The sequence below is a fragment of the Mixophyes fleayi genome, chromosome 5 (assembly GCF_038048845.1).
Source record: "Mixophyes fleayi isolate aMixFle1 chromosome 5, aMixFle1.hap1, whole genome shotgun sequence".
NCBI classification, from domain to species: Eukaryota; Metazoa; Chordata; class Amphibia; order Anura; family Limnodynastidae; genus Mixophyes; species Mixophyes fleayi.
The window spans coordinates 74,271,755-74,291,879 of NC_134406.1; the positions used below are offsets into that span (position 1 = coordinate 74,271,755).

General features: G+C 39.3%; 1 protein-coding gene and 1 long non-coding RNA gene across 3 annotated transcripts in view; one reads left to right on the plus strand and one right to left on the minus strand.

Moving 5' to 3' along the window:
• Positions 1 to 20,125, minus strand: part of OSBPL10 (oxysterol binding protein like 10) — a 309,246-nt gene that overhangs the window by 156,741 nt on the left and 132,380 nt on the right. The window contains exon 4 of one of the 2 annotated variants that reach the window (XM_075212382.1): positions 18,662 to 18,853. The exons of the other annotated variant lie outside the window; for it this stretch is intronic. Within the exon in view, the coding sequence (XP_075068483.1) occupies positions 18,662 to 18,853 (192 nt within the window). The remainder of the gene's footprint in view (positions 1 to 18,661; positions 18,854 to 20,125) is intronic. 2 annotated transcript variants of the gene reach the window in all.
• On the plus strand, positions 14,355 to 18,748 carry LOC142158435 (uncharacterized). Its single transcript, XR_012692778.1, has 3 exons — positions 14,355 to 14,516; positions 16,760 to 16,837; positions 18,680 to 18,748. It is a non-coding gene; the product is annotated as an uncharacterized LOC142158435 (long non-coding RNA).

Below are 20,125 nucleotides of genomic sequence, written 5' to 3' on the forward strand. Positions count from 1 at the left end.
TGAGATATAGAGTTGGCTACCTAGCGGCACAGAGCATAGAGAGTACACGCTATTAAATGCTCTATCCCAGGGCAGAGATATTGCTTATTTCATAATACACTATGTAATAAGCAACTAAAAAGTCAGCGTAGAACCTGTACATATTAATATTCAGCTATTCCCATAACATAATTGAAAAGCTGTTAAACTTGAATCACTCATTTTACGGAGATATTTGATGGTGCTATCTTTAAATATAGGACCGCCAACCAGCAGGATATCAGAGTTAATGCAACAGAAAAACACTGTTCTATAATATTGAACTATTACTAATACTATTGAATGGCGCTTTGGATTATTGATTTATAAACAGGCAGAGATTACTTATGTATGTCCATAAAATAAAGTGGGACCCAGACATAAGTTTGACCAAGGATATATATCTGAGTCAAGAGCAGTAAGTACAGAAACCTCCCATGGTGTAGCATTATCCTGGACCCATTCTTTTTATCAGCTTCCAGTTTGCCTTTGGAAATCAAGCACAACTAATATCAAAATTTATTGTTCAATCCTCTGTAACATTATTCATCCCACTGCAGGTAACTTCAACTGCTGTCCAACACGGGCGTTCTTTCTTTTTTATGTCTTCCCAATGAATTGTGAAAATGGCTGCGCGTCCTCCTTAAAGTATAAAGGATAATAATACAAGGAGTGGGGAGTTTGATTTAAAAACTCCTATATTTGATCTCTGTAATGTTCAGTCCTAAATTACAGTCAAAGATATCAAGCTAACAAATGGGATTCTTCACCAACTCATCAATACAAAATGACACACATAATGCCTCAGGCTGATCATTCAGAGGAATAGAGGTCAAAAAATTATCTATGTCCTCATTTTAAATCTAAAATGTAACTTTCTAGACACTATTGATTTATGACAGCAATTTCATCAATCTGCCTGATAATGCACATGCCAGTTCTGGCACCTAAAACTATAAATGCAGTGGTTCACATATGGCTTTTGTTTTATAAAATAATTACAGGAATACTTTAACAGCTTCATTTTGAAGGGTGATTTGCAGATCAGTGACCAGAGTCATTTGCACCTCTCTATAGTGGTGTAGCTAGATTTCTGGGCACTGATAGTTAATCTGAGCACGGTGGCTTAGTGGTTAGCACTTCTGCTTCACAGCGCTGGGGTCATCAGTTCGATTCCTAACCATGGCCTTATCTGTGTGGAGTTTGTATGTTCTCCCTGTGTTTGCGTGGGTTTCATCTGGGTGCTCGGGTTTCCTCCCACAATCCTAAAAATCCACTAGAAGGTTGATATCAAATTGACCCTGGTCTTTCTGTGTGTGTGTGTGTGTGTGTGTGTGTGTGTGTGTTAGGGAATTTAGACTGTAGGCTTCAATGGGGCAGGGTCTGATATTAGTGAGTTCTCTGTACAGCACTGTGGACGCATATATTCAATATTTACATACATATGAAAGCCACACACACAAAGGGCTATATTTACTAAGCTGCGGGTTTGAAAAAGTGGGGATGTTGCCTATAGCAACCAATCAGATTCCAGCTGTCATTTTGTAGAATGTACTAAATAAATGAGAGCTAGAATCTGATTGGTTGCTATAGGCAACATCCCCACTTTTTCAAACCTGCAGCTTAGTAAATCTAGCCCAAAGGGTCCTTTACAATTGTAAATAAGTGGAGACAGTGCAAATCCCATTTCATCCTTTCAGTGATATCCTGTGACAATATTCGCACATTTGCACACATGTTCATTGGTACACGCTAGGTTAGAGTGACTAAATGGCATCAACTACACATGACAAAAAAATGAGTGCCTTCTGATAAGAGGCATTTGTGCTGACAATGGGCTCACCATAGTATCTCACGTGATTCTACGTCCAAATGGACAACGAGATTTCGTTTAGAGGGACGAGATATTGTAATTAACTTTGCAATGTATGCAGAGATATTTTGGATTCACAAAACAATTTGACTTCTGAAGTGTTGGCGATTTGGTGCTTACCATTTCTGTCAATGGAATTCCTTTTGTATAGGAATTTAGTACAGGAAAGATCACTGATTAGCATACATAAATCACTGTAATTAGAACATTCAAATTTATAAATGTGCTAAATTAGCTCCTTAATCTCATAACTAATGAGGCTCTAACCAAAAAAAAATGGGTTCACTCTACATTTTTTATAGGTGTAACACCCCCTAGTGGCGTTTTAGTAAACCCTCTCTGTTAGTGATTGAGAAGAAGAAGGGGCTGTAAAAAAGGGGGAAAAGGATAAGGAGGAGACAGAGAGAAGAAGAGAGAAATGATGTGAGAAGTTGGGGACCTCCCAGGCTCCCCCGGCATGGCCTGGGAGTGCGAGCACAGTGGCTGCGCCACGGCAAGGAATGTGTGCCCTGAATAGGGAGAGAGTCCCCAGAGCAGAGACCCCTGGAGAGAAGGGGGGAAATGCTGCAAGTGGCAGCATGCATACACTAAGGAATGTAAGAGCAGAGACCCCTGGAGAAAGGGTTGTAACAAAGAGAAACAGTTCTGGAGTCGTGGGAAAACCAGAGAGGGGCAGAGAGAACACTAGAGAAGAGTGTTATAGCCCAAGGGATTTTACCCCTGCTTGCAAAGTGGAAAGCTACACTGTGATTCCTGTCTGTATATACTGGAAACAGACAGAGGCTGAACTTTGAGTAGTTGTGGAACTACTGTGACCAGGGGTACCTGGTATGTACTGTGACAACATCTGGTCATTTACACCCATGCCCCTCATCTAGCCAGGGCTTGAGAAGCAGGTGCACTGTTAACCTTTGCACCCCACCCTACACACAGTGACAGGGGTGCCACTAGGTTTGTCCACCCAGATTGACTTTATTATATTTGGCATTTCTGTGTATTTAAAGTTGCTTTAAACATTGGTCAAAGTTTATCTAGAAATCAGCTTCTAAAATCAAAGTGCAGCTGGAAGGTGCAATATTTGTCCCATTAAAATGGATAAGACCAAACCTTCACCAGCTCACAATTGGTGCACAAATTTAAGTTTTGCAGCATGAAAATGTCTGCCCACGCTTTCATACAGCAAGGAACGTCCCTAACAATGGTCCCTCTACATCTGATTACTCCATTTCAATAACCTTGTTTTTGCACTGTTCCATAAAAGCAAGAAATGCCCTCTCTATATCAACTTTTCACATTGGCCGATACAAACTTCCGCTTCGCAAATGCCGTCATCTTGCTCAGCAAACCCATGCACTTTATTGGAAATCTGGGCACAACTGCAAAAATAGAGGTGCACTGTATTTTGCACTGCACTTTGGCCATTTTGCGCTTTGTAAATTACCTTCATATCATTTACATAGTGTCTATATTTACACACAAAGCAATCAGTAAAAAAGTGTTCACCCCTATGGAATTTTTCACATTTTATTTCCTTATATTATGGAATCATGATAGATTTACACGGGATTCCATACCACTGATCAAAACAAAATACTCTACTGTTAAATAAAGAAAATAGCTATAGAGTTATTTTCCTAATTAATTACAAATACATTTAGCCCTGGCGACCCGAACAAGCCGCACATGTGCTTTACCTACATCTTCTGTAGTCAGAGAACAACATCTCCCAGCATGCAGCGGGGAGGAGGAGCTTGTGAAGAACCAGTTAAAGAACTGCAGCTAGAGATTCTAGTAGGGCAGCAGTTAGAAAAAGAGGCGAAGGAGTATGGGGGAGAGGAGAGGAAACAGAATTGAACAAGGGTTATGGCTGTGATGAGAGAGACCAGTGCTGTATAGACAGAGGAGAGTGCTATAACAGGAGACACTACAAGCTGGACTTCTGTGAGAGATCTGAACAGAGGAGCAAAGAGATAGAGAAAGTCTGATAAGTACCAATGTTTCTTATATTGTTCATATGATTGGACTGAATCATGTTATTAGTCAGGAAGGGAACGGGTGGGGAGGCCTGAAGAATATTGTATTATGTCCTTTTGCTGGACTGAGATATAATAATAAAGGTGAAATGCAGGGACAGTCAGCTAGGGGAAAGAGACTGAGTTTAAGCTGTGAGGCACTGCACTAACTTTGGCATTATCTGCTATCTGTGAGAAAACCATATAACTGCATGGTGAAGAGCCAGCTTTTAATAAAGTGACTTTATGCTTACGCCTAAGAGGAATAGAAAAAACAGTGGGGTTGTACATTGTGTTTTGCATTTGTGTGGAATTGGGGAAACAACAAACAGGGAAGCGTGTTTTGTCAAATTGTCTGGAAGAAAGTAACTGTTCATTGGAGGAGAGTAATATTGCAAAGTGTCACTGTGTGTGATTATCAGTGCTAAATTCAAATTGAGGAATACTGAGGAGCCGTGACGTTGCTCTGTGCTATTTGCCACTGAATGTTTGTTCAAACTGGGAAAGAGGAGAATTGAACTGTGTTTAAACTGCTACTGTATAGAGACTGCATACCCATATATACCATGTGTACTTGTATGCTATGTGTTTAAAAAGTTAAAGCAGTTGTGATATACTTTAGTGTATACTGGTATTGATAGTGTTGTTAGAGAGATATTGAAAGATAGTCATTAGGCATAGAGCTACCTCTTAGCTATATCAAACTAGTGAGAACTGTGTAGGTTATATATTAGCTATTAATAAGTATTCTTTCAAATTATCTGTGACCATTTGTTTGAACCAAGGTAATCTATTTTTGATATACAATTTGCTAAAAAAAAAACATTAGAGGTCCATGCCTCACTAATAAATGTTCTGATGTGGCTTCTAAAGACCAATTTGGTGTGATAATATTTCCTGTGTGTGTGCCTGTGGTCCAGTATAGGGGGACAGAGGGTTCCATGGTCTCTCTCTGGTGTTGCTAATTCCAGCACATTTCCCCACGAAGAGCCTACAGTACTTAGACCATGGTGGAGGACTGCACAAAACTGACTATAAGGTAAAGAGTTCATTTGCAGATGGGACACACAAAGATTAGTATACACACCCTAACCGAGGAAAGGGGGTGTTACACACAAAACAGATTAACATTAATTACATAAGAATTCACCCCCTTAATACTCCGTAAAAGCACCTTTAGCTGCAGTCACAGCTGTAAGTCTATTCCAGTAAGACTTTACAAGCTTGCACATCTGGACACTATCATTTTCACCCATTTTGCTCTGCAATCTTGCTTGAACTACATCAGGATTATGTGGACAGTCAGCTAACAGCAATTTTCAATTAATTCCACATATTTTCCAAGAGGATTAAGGTCTGGACAAAGTTCACAGTTCCTAAAGCAGTAAAGCATCCCCATATCATTACGCGAAACTGCAAACGCAAGCCTCAAATTTTGATGCACAAAATCATATTGTTATCTATTGAATATTGTGCATCGAACATAATTGTGATCGTTGAACTGGTTAAAGTCTTTCAAAATTCAAACTGGTTCCAAATTTTGAACATCTCTGTCCACTCTCTTAGGTATCAAGAGTTACCCACATCTCTTAGATTATGGGCTAATTTTGGCCCCATGGGGCTTTTGAAGCACTAGGCTGCCCCATTCTCCCCTCCGCTCCAAACCCCTTTATTGCCATGTGGAGCAGCATTGGAAAAAAACTCCCCCAAGATGTCCTAATAAGGGATAAGCCCCAAATTGGAATTGGGACAATTGGGAGGTATGGCAATATATTGGTGCTTTATACAATAATGATGATAATAATAACAACGTAGTGGTTACTGATGTCTGTAATATGAAAACCACTCCCAAAATATGCATAAGCACATTCATATATTGCACCACAATTCATCATGCTTCTCAATAAGTTATTTAGCTGAAAGGTTTTCCTGGAAATGTTTTACCAATGCTGGTAATTATGTCAGCACAATCACTGGTCCTGTATCTGGCTATCTTGGCTGAACTTGGTGAAAAGTAGAATAAAAAAAATCAATGTACAATAGGTATTCCTTTACATTGCAATTCCTAGAATAATTCATTTTAGTCTGTTCGCCCTCAGTAACCAAGGTTTTACAATTCAAAAAGAAATATGTAACATGAGCATTATATATATATATATATATATATATATATATATATATACACATATACACACACATACAGTGTATACACATTTCATATTCAGTGTTAAAGAAATATTATTAATCAGCTTCTCTATAAAATGCATTTTAGATTTCTTCCAAAGAGCAGGAAGGAGGTTAAATAGGCAGCACAGAATGATAATATTTCTATACTTGTGTATAATGCTCTATTAATATGTGTTTGTGCTTCTTATTGGAGAGTGGTAGCATTTGCAATAGGATAAGCCTGGGTGATTTTTAAAAAGGATTGTATTGCTGCGTTCTTTGACACAGCTGTTTTTTGGCTGCCAAGCGCAGTTTCCTCACATTCATATTACTGCATGACAAATTCTTCTCTGGCATGGCATTAAGTAAATCAATACAAATGAGTCCATTAACACCAGATTAAGAAGCTAATGGCACTGGCTACATGTTATGCCAAGCAGCACAAATAACTGTGGTCTTATGGGATGTTCTGCTATCCGTTCTTTTCATGCCAGAATATAGCTGAAAACACCAATGCTATTATGAAAAACATACTGGAACTGGAAGTTATATTATACTGTCAACACAATTTAAGAAATACAGGCACAGTCCAAGGTTACTCAAACAATGAAATTAAAATGCACAGGTTATGCAGTTCTGAAAAACCTAGCCTTAACAAAACAGCGTGAGTAGAAGCGTAATTGCTAGGTAAAAATATTTATATGCATGCCTTTGTTGATTAAAATAAAACAGCTATGAAACTGTGTCTATTCCCTATATGTCATAAATCCCCTAGGTGTTATTTAACTTAGTTGTGGATGTGGGCACAGTTTCCTATGACCCTGAACTTTTGGAGGCAAGTTACTGAGTCTGGAGTCCGGAGAGCAGGACAACCTCCTGGTTCCTAAATACCGCTATATTAAAGTGGTGGGGCTTATGATGTGAATCCTGGGTCATTGTGGCCCCGACCCCTGCTGTGATTGGATAGAAACTGTGATGGCCGTTCAGGGGGCAGGGCCAAATGACGCGCCCTGATCTCCCGGACCACCTCTTGCCAAAGTTGGCAAGTATGACTTGGATATTAATTTACTGTGCAGCTGTGTATAGACATACCTTCCAATATTTAGAACACAGAAAGCCACGCCCTGTTCCACCCAAATTACACCCACAAATGTTCATATTTGTGCAAAACTCAATCCACTTTCCTGTTAAGCCTGGCCCCTGCCCCTTTTACTTGACAAGTCTGCTATTAAGTTCGCCTCTTATTCAAAAATAGGCCAAAACTTTAATAAAAAAAACTTTATAAATGCATGAAATTTAAATTTAAATGTTTTATACCTCAATTTTAACCATCTTCAACAGGGGTTGAAGTTTAGATCAACTACACAGGATACTCAGAAATAATCCCACAACTCCTCCAGCATAGGTCAGACATACCATGGTAAATGTTGCAGCGTTTTTTGGGAAAACATACCATCTAAAGAGAAATTTATAAGCATTCTCTTTGACACATTTTCAGAATAGGCACATATAATTATGCTAATTAGTGAATTCATGCACTCATCATCTCCTGCCTAGCCTATTGCAATTTCATCCTTATTGGTTTACCCCCAATCAGACTATCACCTCTATAGTTTATTTTGCAGGCAGTGGCTACATTGATTATCTTTACAAATTGTTCTTCCAGTGCTGATCTACTCTGTCAGTCTCCACATTGGTTGCTTGTTTTTCACAGAGTACAATATGAAATTCTTCTATTAACCTAAAGTCCATCAACAAAACTGCACCAACATACATTTCCTCACTTGTGTCAAAACATCTCATCATCATCAGCTATTTTTATAGCACCACCCACCTATTCTGCAGTGCTGTACAGAGAACGCACTCACATCAGTCCCTGCCCCATTGGAGCTTACAGTCTAAATCCCTAACACACACACACAGACTATGGTCAATTTTGATCGCAGCCAATTAACCTATTAGCATGTTTTTGGAGTGTGGGAGGAAACCGGAGCACCCGGAGGAAACCCATGCAAACATGGGGAGAACATACAAACTCCACATAGATAAGGCCATGGTCTGGAATTGAACTCATGACCCCAGTGCTGTGAGGCAGAAGTGCTAACCACTAATCCACCGTGCTGCCTACAACTTGAAACCTCCATTCTGCACAAGATCTGAATCTCTCATCCACACTCATTGCATGCTCCCATTTCCGATTATAGGACTTTTTTGGGGCTGCACCCACTCTCTGGAATTCCCTCCCTCACACAATAAGACTTTCCCCTAGGCTTCAAACCTTCAATCGTTCTCTGAAAACCCACCTCTCCAGACAAGCTTATTAAATTCCTTCACCATCCTCTTAACTCCCTAGGGTACCCTATTACCACTCTTTACACAGTTGACATAAGACTACAACCCTTTGACCAACATTGCTTTGTAACTGGACCATATAGCCCACTAAGTACTTTTTAAATTTGCAATCTGGCTCGTCCAGTATGCAATATGCAGCACTTAGCCTCATGTATCAAATTACCATTGTTCTATAGATTGTTAGCTTGCGAGCATGGCCATCTTACCGCTCTGTCTGTCTATATTAACTAATATTGTTTATTTACCATAGTTTTGAGGTTAAGCCCATTTGGCTCTGTCAATTACCGGTTAGGGTTTGTTCCCCAAATCTCAGGTAGCTTGGTGTTAGGAAGAAAGGAGGCTTTACATCTCAGGCGTTATTGCTACCAGCTATTGCTATTGTGCCAAATGCCAATTAGCTGCTCCTTTCAAAGCACATGTTAGCCCACCTCTACGCCTACCAATAATTGATGTGTCTTTTTGAAAAGATACCCATGGACCTGTTAAGTCCAGTTGTAAGATCAGCCATGGAATATCAATATATCATGGCTGACTTGACAAAACAAGTTTCTGATTTTTAAAACAATAATTAGATTAGGCTTCTGAACCTTCTTAATAAACAGTAGATTGGGTATCCCAAAATACATTTTAAAGGCTGTGTTATCAATTTTATATTAACAATTACAAAGGAATTGTACAAATAAAACACATAAAAACCTTGTTCTTCAGACAGACTGATGGAACGATTCAATAAAACCCTACCACATTTCATTGGGTGTAAAGATCGCTTGGGCCTTTTTGTTGCCTTATCTCATGTTTTCAATCAAGAAAGTAGCCCAATCCTCCATAGAATTTTCTCGGTTCTAATTATTGTCAGCACTCCAGATGGCTGCTGGATATAGACAGAGAACATTAAATAACCCGTCACTCTAATGTAATAGAGCACATAGCCCAGATGCAGAATAGAATATAGAATAGCTGCTAAGGTAAAAAAGAGATAGGACACACTGCAGTGGATACTTTCTAAGCTGCAGGAGGTCAAAAATTGTGTAATACTAAATAAAAATGTGTTCTAAGGTGTACCAGGCACAACTAACATAATCGAGCATAATATTGTTACTGATCCTGGTAAAAAGGTAAATCTTAAACCTACAGGATACCAGAATCCCAAAGACAGCCTGCAAAAAGTGAAATAAAGGAAATATTAGGACTTGATGAAATGAAGAGTCATGGAGTGATTTGTGTAGCCCCATTGTGTTTGTCCCAAAACCTAATGGTGAAATCAGGTTCTGCGATGATCTGCGTCCAATAGCCACTATTAATGCAGCTAGTTTTAGACAGTTACTTGAGGTCTTGTGTCCCCATTACCAAATTCCATCATGACACCATTTTACTACAAAAGCTATTACTCACCTCTACCAGAAGGTTCGAAAAATGTAATTATTGGGCTACAAAATGCCATTCCACACACTGTACACTTAACCACAGATATGAGGAGAAGCGAAACTGGGCAAATTAAAGATTTTATGACTCTGACAGCCCACTGGGTTGGTGATTCGCCATCATCAGCAGGAACAGCAGCAGCATGTAAACCAAGAATGTCACATTTTTCAGAGGCAGGCTACTCTGTGTATCACCAGCTTCACTAAGAGGCATACAGCTGACACTCTGTTACAAAAGCTAAGGGATGTCATTGCAACATGGCTTATCCCGCTTGGACTCTCCTCAGTATATGTCACTTCTGACAACGCCACCAATATTGTGAGAGCATTACAGCTGGGTGAATTCGATCACATTCCCTGTTTTGCTCACACAATAAACTTGGTGGTGCAGAGCTTTTTAAAAAATGACAGGGACGTGCAGGAGATGCTGTCTGTGGCCCGTAAAATATCTGGACACTTCCGGCATACGGCGACTGTGCTTGTTCCTAGGTTTAAGAGCTAAGTCTTCTCTTTGTTTCCAACTGACCCAGATCTGAAGAGATGCATGGCGCTCCTGGTGAGCAAGATGACAGCTCACGTGTTTTGTGACAGTACGGCTTCTCCTCCTTCAGTTTCTCAGTCAACTGCTGCTAGGAAAAAACTTAGCTTTCCCAAGAGACCCAGGAATGATGCAGATGACTCAGCACAACATTTTGACCTCTGGGGGGTAAATGTATCAAGCTGAGAGTTTACTGGTGAGTTTGAAAAAACAATCAGATTCTAGCTATCATTTATTTAGTACATTCTACAAAATGACAGCTAGAATCTGATGGGTTGCTATAGGCAACATCTCCACTTTTGAAACCCGCCGGAAAATTCTCAGCTTGATACATTTACCCCCTGGTCTGGTCAAAAATAATTGACCAAAAAAACGTGAAACCTCTGCCGTAACTCCACCTGATCCTACTATCAACATCCAAAGATAGTGGAGGATTATTTTAACGACAGCATAGAAATAGACACATCAGACAGTCCCTTTACATACTGGGAGGAAAAAAAGGGATTTTGGAGCCCCATGTACCAACTCGCTTTGCACTGCTTACGCTGCCCACCCTCCAGTGTGTACTCAGAAAGAATTTTCAGTACAGCCGGGAACCTTGTCAGCGATCAGCGTAGGAGACTACTTCCTCAATATGTGGAAAAGATGATGTTCATAAAAATGAACTACAATTTCCACAATTACATCAAAATGCAGAGACTTCTGTAATGGTAGATTTCAGCAGTGATGAATTAATAATGTGTGAGGATGATGTACACCAGGGGTGGGCAAACCAGTCCTCAAGGGCCATATAACAGTTCATGTTTTTAGGATTTCTGTCTGTAGAAACAACTGGGATAATTACTGACCCAGCCAAATAGATTAACTCAGCTGTGCATGATTAAAGAAATCCTAAAAACATGAACTGTTATATGGCCCTTGAGGACTGGTTTGCCCACCCCTGATGTACACACTGATGAGGGGGAGGATGAGGCTGAGGATGGTGACAATAACATCTTGCCACAGTAGAGTTCATTAACAGCACTCTTACCTTAGGTGCCTTAAGCCCATTGTTACCTTGTTTTGTGGGGGCCCAAACAAACCAAGCACATCAGCCACAAAAGTGGCACTCCTTGTTGCTGAAGTACTTGGTTTGTTATAGTGTGCATGTCATAAGGGTGAGTGGGAGGGCCCAAGGACAATTCCATCTTGCACCACTTTTCCTCTCAGCTACCGCTGTGTGCCAATGTTACCTACATATACTGTTGTGTGCTTTGCAAAAATCAAAGACACCCACTGATGATGCAGATGACTTACCACAACATTTTGACATCTGGGGGCAAATCTATCAAGGTCCGATTTTTTTCAGTGGTTTAAAATCCCGGCAAATCGCAGGTGATAACCCACTATTTTAGTCTCCAAGTTGCCAGATGTATTAAACTGCAATTTCTACTTTGATCTTAAAAATCGCTGGTCATCTCTGGTGATTTGCTGTGATGTCAAACACTCCCATCTTTAGCTAATTTTCCTGTGTTTCATGCATGATTAGTAAACACATCACTGTTACAATGTCCTCTCTATACAGCCGGAGGTCCCGGCAGCTGTCAAAAGCCCTATTAACCCTAGTGCTGCCAGCCTGCTGCTGGTTACGTGAAAATCGGGGAAAAAATTGCATGGGGTCCCCCCGATTTTCACATAACCAGCACTAGGCAAATCAGCCTGGGGTAGGTGGCACTATAGATAGCAGGGGAACACACGGCAGGGGTCCCCCTGCCATAATGACAACCAACCACAGGCTGGTCAGCGCTGGGCTGAATTCCCTAGGGAGTGGGGTCCGCTGAAAAAAATGAGCAGGCCCCTACTCTAGGGCTCTTCCTACACGCCTGGGCGGTGGGTGTCGGGAAATAACAGCAAAAGTAATGTTAAAAAAATAAACAGACGCCATTTCGTTTTGTGGAACTACAAGTCCCAGCCCGCCCGGGCTGCCATAAACAGTGTATAACTACAAGCACTAGCATACCCATGGCAGCCAGGGCATGCTGGCACTTGGAGAACCACAAGTGCCAATATGCCCTGACACCCATGGCTGGTGACACATGTAGTTCCACAAAATAAAAAGTTTACAAAACCACAACTCCCTCATTCAAACCACATAGTTTTAATAAAAATAATAAAACCCCAATAAAGACACTAAACACCCTCATTTATATCAGATAATTTTATAAAAATAATAAATCTCAAATACTCACCAGTGATGTTTTCATCTGTAGTAGCTTTAAATCCAAAAATGTTTGAAAACAAAGTAAAAATAAATTTGTAATTCCAAAGTCCTCCTTGTAAATGTCCCATATATATTTGTAATTCCAAAGTCCTGCTTTTAAATGTTTTCTGTTCTTCTTAGGCAAAAAGCCCCCCTAGTTGCTTGTAGTCTTCAGCCAGAAGGGCCCCATATTTGTAATCCAATCCGGAACATGCTTGGTTAAAAAAAAAAAAAAAAGTCAGAACTTAGTTCATGTGCGAGGTCTATTTATAGTATAAGGGATTTCCCACACTGCTCTTTAAACTGGACATATTTATCGTCCTGCCTCAGGGCCTGCTCTGTATTACTCTTCTGAAGCGCAGTGTACATGCTCTCTTAAATCCGGGAAACTCATCCGGTGGGTCACGTTTCAACTTAAGTACGGTCTCCTCCACTGCGTCTATATATTGGTTTAAATCTCTATTCAATGCACCATATTCCAACATGACAGATTCCATGCTGCCCACATGTTCCATGTCACAGTCTGTCTGAAGCAGATCTAATGCCACTCCAGTTGTAATAGTGGCACAAACGCAGACTTTTATATATGGATGATGGTACTCACAGTAGAGGGGACGTATGAAAAGAGAAGACCCCCATGTTATACATGATGTACCGCAACTGCTTGCAGGACCAGTTAAATTTAAGTGAACTTTGCCAATAATACCAGACCTGTTTATCTTGGATTTCTCTATAAGTACATCTCTATGCTGGGAGAATGTTTGAAGACAGAGAGCAATTTCTGGTACAACAAACTGATAAAGAACTTGTGTGGACTTTTGCTACAGAAACGCGGCCAACTTTACAGACTGTCAGACATCAGAGAGGAGGAGAAGGTACCAGCCAATTGGTTGAACCCAAGGCTGTTTGCTATGTCACTGAACAGATTGAAAGCCCTGTAAATCTCTCCATTGCGAATGGGACATTTGAAAAGAAGTTTATTTGGACTGCTTTCCAGAACTGGAAGAACAACCTGGGAAATGCTGATATACACACCTATACCTTCAATGGTGTGCAAATAAATTAACTGTTTACAAAACAAGCTATGCAATTCATCCTGGAAACAGTACTGATTGTACTAGGGCGTTTGATGCAAGATTTGTCATGCCAAGTAAAAGCTAAAGCTATTTTACAGTAAACTGAAGCTAAAGGAATTGCATTGATCCAAACCATGGTCAGAGACTTTGCAGAAAACTGTTCCATTTACCAACTGCTGAAAATGTGGCCTACACTGCTTGATGCTGGAGAAGAAGGCCTTAAGACAACTGCATAAATATGACTATATGGATTCGTCACTTTCAGCCAGAGGGTGGAGAAGTGCTATACTGTATTGACAAGCACAAAGACTTTTGAGACTTTCACTTGAAACTTTGGAGAAATGACATGAAGTACACTGGTCATTTATATTTCTTACCACCCACAAAACTGCCTGTGTGGATGAGTGAATGTTATCTGATATCTGATGCACAAAACACAAACATTTATAATCAGATTGTTTTGAAGAAATGTTTAGAGTGATATATACAACGTAGATGTTACAGTAGGTTCTGTATCCTGTTTATTAGAAGATATTACAACTAGAGAATTGTAGTACATGTAAAGCAAATGTATATTTTTACTTTAGCAGGATTATGAGGAATCAGGAGTAAGCTGTGGATTATACTGCATGTCAAAAAACACTGAAAGGCAGAGGGAAAATTACATCTATAGGGCATTTGTTATGTTGTGTAAGATGTTGAGACTCACCCTATTTTCTCTTTCTTTTCTCAGGACGGACTATCGAGAAGGATGAAGTTCTTTATGTGGATCTTGAGTCTGCTGATACCAGTGTTTCCCTTATGGTGCTTTACTACATCAGGTACTAGGCCAAGGTGTAATGCACTCATCTATATGCATTACCAACCAGTCTAGCGATTACAGGTGGAAGATTGCTGGACTTCTATGGAATCTTTCCCAGCGCAGAGTGGGGAGATTTTGACTTTGAACGAGACTTAGAGGGGAATTCAATCCCCCCCCCCCCCCGAATTAGCGGGGCGTTAAAATTATTACCGTTATTACGGTAATTTTAACTAGGCATTCTGCTCGCAGCTCCAAAAAGCCGGCATTGAAACTACCATAGTTACGGTAATTAAGCTCATTGTTACCGTAATAACGGTAATAATGCACAGGCCGTGTTACTTTTACCAGTAATGCGGCCAATTGAAATCCCCCTTAGACTTTCTTTGTCATGCATTAAAATGAAAATTGAGTCACATATACTGTGATCTTACAGGACAATTTTACGCTATATCGACTGAATATGTCCAAGTGTCAGGGAGCTGGCACCATGTTTAGTATGAATGATATATCTGTACAAGTACCAGTACCAACATAATACACCCATAAAAGTGAGGGTGGATTGTAGCAGGTCTATCAAAATGGCCACTGAGCTCTATTTTTGTTATATTCATACTTTTCTGTGTGTATTGTAAATGCTTATCTGATCAAAGACTGGCCCGAGACATCTCCAAATATAATGCCAGGGCGTTGCCTCAGATGCTTCTGCACAAGAGCGAGAATATATTATTTCTTATCAGTAATGTACCAATAGCAAGTCTGAAAATATGTTTATACCCTTATATGTAAGTTGATTTTAAGACCCTTTGTTGTCTGAATATAAAACTGGAATACAGCCAGAGAGACCCTTGTCTCATGACTGGACCTTGATAAAGAAAGGTGCCTATAGTTTTTCCAGCTTTCATATGAAAGACAGGTCCTGGAAATTGACTGTTACTTGAACATATTGGAAGCTAAGTATTTGATTTACTTTTTCTTTTATGTTATGTTTATCGTAAAAATAAAGGTAAATATCACAGTAAATCTTGCATTCATGAGTCATTAACTCTTTGAAACTGAAAGAACCTCATGCAACCTGGAACATTAATCCAGATACAAAACCAAAACCAAAACACGGGGGTCAGTGAACATCTCTATTCTTAACCTGTTCAGTGCAAAGAATTTAGGGAAATGTGATGTATCATGACATTAAACAAGCAATTATCATCAACAATTTATGAATTGATTTACATACCATTTTGGTGCATATGAATAGCTCTGCTAAAATATTCTAACTTATGAATATGAATCTGCTGAACTGTGACCTTCACTCTTGGAAGATAATACATTTCTTCTGTCATTTTTGCATTTCTATGGCTTACAGTGCTGATTTATTTCAAGGCTAGTTTATGCTCTAAAAATGTCAGTCTAAAATGGTACTACTGACATAACATAAACAGCTCAAGACAGTTTTATAGCATTAAAAAAATGTATTTGTGTGTGTGACACAGGCAATTATGCAAAAATGTCAAATTGCTGACATTAAAGGTCATTTACAAACCACAAAATTGCTTAACCAATTAAACCATGAAAAAAAAAATCTTCTGTGATGTCATGCACCTACTGATGCAGGCACTTGTACTGGTGCAACAGTTTGCACAGGCCAATGGGAAAAATGGACGGATCGAAGACCTTCCTTGCTAAATACATATTAGGCACGCCTACATTTAATGTGAAGTCCATAAATGAGATTAAAATTATAGGATATGATTATGTACATTATAAAAAGGGATTGAGAGCTGCATTCCAGGGCCTTTTCAACCAAAAAGACTTGAATATTTCAACACCTTTGAGGTCCCTGAGGTATGCTCCTGTCCCTACCCTAATTGGATTGCATTTTTGGCACACATGATCAATGCAATAAAAAGCATCACACACAAGAGTGACATTTGTATTAAAACAGTCAGAAGTGTACTCACTCAGGCAGGTGAAAAATGTGTTTAAATGAGTGCTAGGGGTAGTGTCAATCATGAAGACGCATTCTGGTTCCAAAGATTTTGTGGTTTGTAAATCAGATTTATTTATTTAAACCGATATAGATCTGGAATAAATTATTTGCCAACATTTACACTGAGACATTAAAAAATGAATGAGCAAAATCAGTATTTGGAATAGAACACATTGTCGATTGTATTGCAGTATGTCTTTTTTTGTATGACACAATTTCTCAATGTCCACGCAAGATACATAGATTGCATTGGTCAACTCATAATAATGTTATTTCAGGTACTACTGTGAAAGACCATACTGAGACAAGACACCTGACAACAGACATATGTCTCATGAGGAATACAATGAATACAGGTGGGACAAACGTGAGACAGGAAGGAAAAAACAAGAGACAAGGGGACAACATGAAATAGGATGGTATAGACAAGAAATAAGGGTGGATAAAAACTAAATGAGGGTAAATGCAATATACAAGGATGACCAGAAGTGGGCTGGAAAGTGTACAATTAGCAGTTTCCTTCCTGGTCTGCTGCTTGTCAATCAGGGCTGTCTCTGCAACCTATTTAGTATGATGGATTCCTGCACCCTAACTGATATATAGCGTTAGGTCCTGACAAACTTATGGATGAATGGCCAGCATTACCCACCAATCAGAGTGCTGGGAGCTGTCTACTGGCCTTGACAGTTGATGACACTGCAGAGCCTACTCTTCAGCGCACAAAGAGACAATATAACATGCAATTAATCAATCTACGTCTGCATTGTGTCTCCACCAGAGATTTACAGGAGGCTAGCATTGAATTGTAAAGCCAGATTAAATTTGTGTGTGTGAGGGGGGGCAGTCCTACGTTGTAAAGCCACCTAATATTTGGGGAGTCTACAAACCACCAGATTTCTGTTTGGGGGGCTATGTTATAGAGCCATTAGAGAATTATGGAACTGTATTATAAAGCCACCAAAGATTCGGGGGTCTGTATTACATAGCAGCCATTAGTATGTACTGTGTTTTGTATAATTATTACATCATCTGTCAGTAGAGTACTCTCTGTATTGCATGTAAGTTATTAGAATAAGTTTTGCACTGAACGCTGCTCAGATGGGGCTGTGTTGTATCTGAAAATAGCCCTTTGAGATAAAACTTTTGCACGTATGTCACTAGCTGTGTAAAACCACATCTGCATTAGACAAACCAGGTCCACAGGTTTTTGGCAATGCCCATTTTCCCATTGCTGTATACTGTTAGAAGATTCTGAGTCACTTACTCTTGTAAGCCCCACAGGCGAAAAGTTGCCAGCCCTGTCTCTATAAATAAATTGTAATTTCTGTGAAAGAGACAATACCAAGGAAAAACAGGAGTATATAATATGTCATATCTGCAACAAGGATGAGCAGACACTATGAGGCATGATTTTTACAGCTTTGTATTGTTCTGTGATACAGAACATCAAACATGAATTGTAGATACACAATAAGGCCCAAGTGTTGACTTACAATGAATATATATTATAAGGGTACAAGTTTTTAAAAAACCTAGGCCCCATACATAATTGTAACATTTCACACGCACACCCAGTCATGTATCACTACAAGAACTTAATAAAGATATAGAAGTATGTGATAAGATTCTCATTTGTCTCTCACATTCTTATCTTCAATCTCTTATTTATCACTTCGTCAGATATATCTTTATTCTTATTTACCATGAATATAGTACATATTGCCCCTTAGACTTCCTTACTCTTCTATCTCCCATTATGCATTGTGAAAGAGATTGGCATCTGCACATTGTCCCACAACAGAGACAGAATAGAGTAAGCAAACCATAAAAAGCAATGTTTTATTATTTTACAAAATCTGGTGATATTTATTTCAAATAGGTTCATTGCCTCACCATAATAGCTCAGATTGCCTCTTGCCAATTTAAAAATGTTCTGATAGAAAAAAAAATGTAATTATAATAATCAACTTTTGTTGATCTGTTTGATATATAAACTGCTGGTTTTTTATTACGCAGTAACCTATTTAAAATTACCTGGATTTCTTAAGTGACAATTGAGGTTTTAAAATGAAATTAGATCATCGCACCTGCAGTGTACAGCACCATTCTCTGTAATTGCTAGTTGTTCATTAAAGAGATATTTATGTCTTAATAAACATGGAAATCAGTAATTTTCTGACCTCTTTGACTTCATGTAGACGGGCAGGATTCTGGTTCTTGGACCTTCGGGCAGCTGCAGGGGACTTGTGATGTGTGATGGTGACAACGCTGGGACCGCTGTGTGCCAGGTGCCTCTGGCTTCCAGGGGATGAGGAATTAGACGTTCCATGGGGAAGTAATGAAAAACTTCTGGCTCTCTGAGACAATGAGCTCTACAAGAAGAATAGAGCAAGGACATATTATTATAAAAACTCGAGAGCTGAGATCAATGACTTGTGTTTTCAGTGCCCCATGATACGCAACATTGGCACTCTAGATATATTCTTACAGTTCTCTCTGCAGTTTCTATATATAGCTGTATAGTAAATGCACTATATGATCTGGCAGTGGAGAAGACATATTTTCTCTCCACCTGCATATAAATATATTAATCTTTTAAGAGGGAAAGGCAAGATAAGCAGAAGAAAGGAAACACTTAGCTTCGATGGACAGCAGTGTTTTACTGTATAATCTTGCAAAGAGTAAAAAGTAAAGGGAAAAGAGGCAGCATCGAAAGGGAAACATTGAGAACTTTTTAAACATCGAATATTTCTTTCCAAAACTTCATGTTATGGTAGCTTACAGAATATTCTATTATCTTAATATATGATGGATTAAGTAATACTTACCTCCAGTTTAATCACAATATAAATTATTTTATAACGTTATCCAATTCCTTTCCCTTTCACCCTCATATGTTCTGTCCCCCACAGTGTTATATTAAAAAAAATGTTTCCCTTCTCCTCATGCCATCATGGCTGTCCCTTTCCCAAAACATTAAACGCAATTTTCAAAGCAGCTGCAAAAAAGCTTTGGGAAGTCAATTATCTCTTTATTCCATATTTTTGCATGGGTACGCATGGCATAGCTCACCAAGATGGCATTGAATGGGGTGTGCAAAATGTATTTCCTCCTGATGGAGGGAGCTGGACAGATTGGGCCTAGCTGATTGCGAGCTAGGTGCAGTAATATTGAGCCCACATGCATAAACAAGACATCTTGTTGTGGGAAGAGACATGGGCTTCCAATGGTGGAAATTTGCATTCCTGGATTAACTTGAGGCTGCGGAGACGTTTTTGTTTTTTTTCCTTCAAATGACTGTTTTTCATCCTGAAAGTTCCCGGAGAGCAGTCTTTGGCTTGAACTTTCAATGGGACACCATATGCACCTCCCAGTAAAGAAAGCACATGCACAGGCTTAATTCTGTCGATATCGTGAAAATAATGCAATGTACAAATGTCACACATACAATTATAATAGCAGAGCTGTTCTTTAACTGTCATGACTTAAGACACAAATTAGGCTACATCAAGCAGTATTTTAGTAAATACTTTGAAAAGTTGAAATTCATTCAGGAAGGGCGGTCATGATAAGTAGTGGAAACGACTTTGAAGTCATATTTTTTGTAACTTTTCACACTGTCCATCCCCACTTAAGCCAAAATC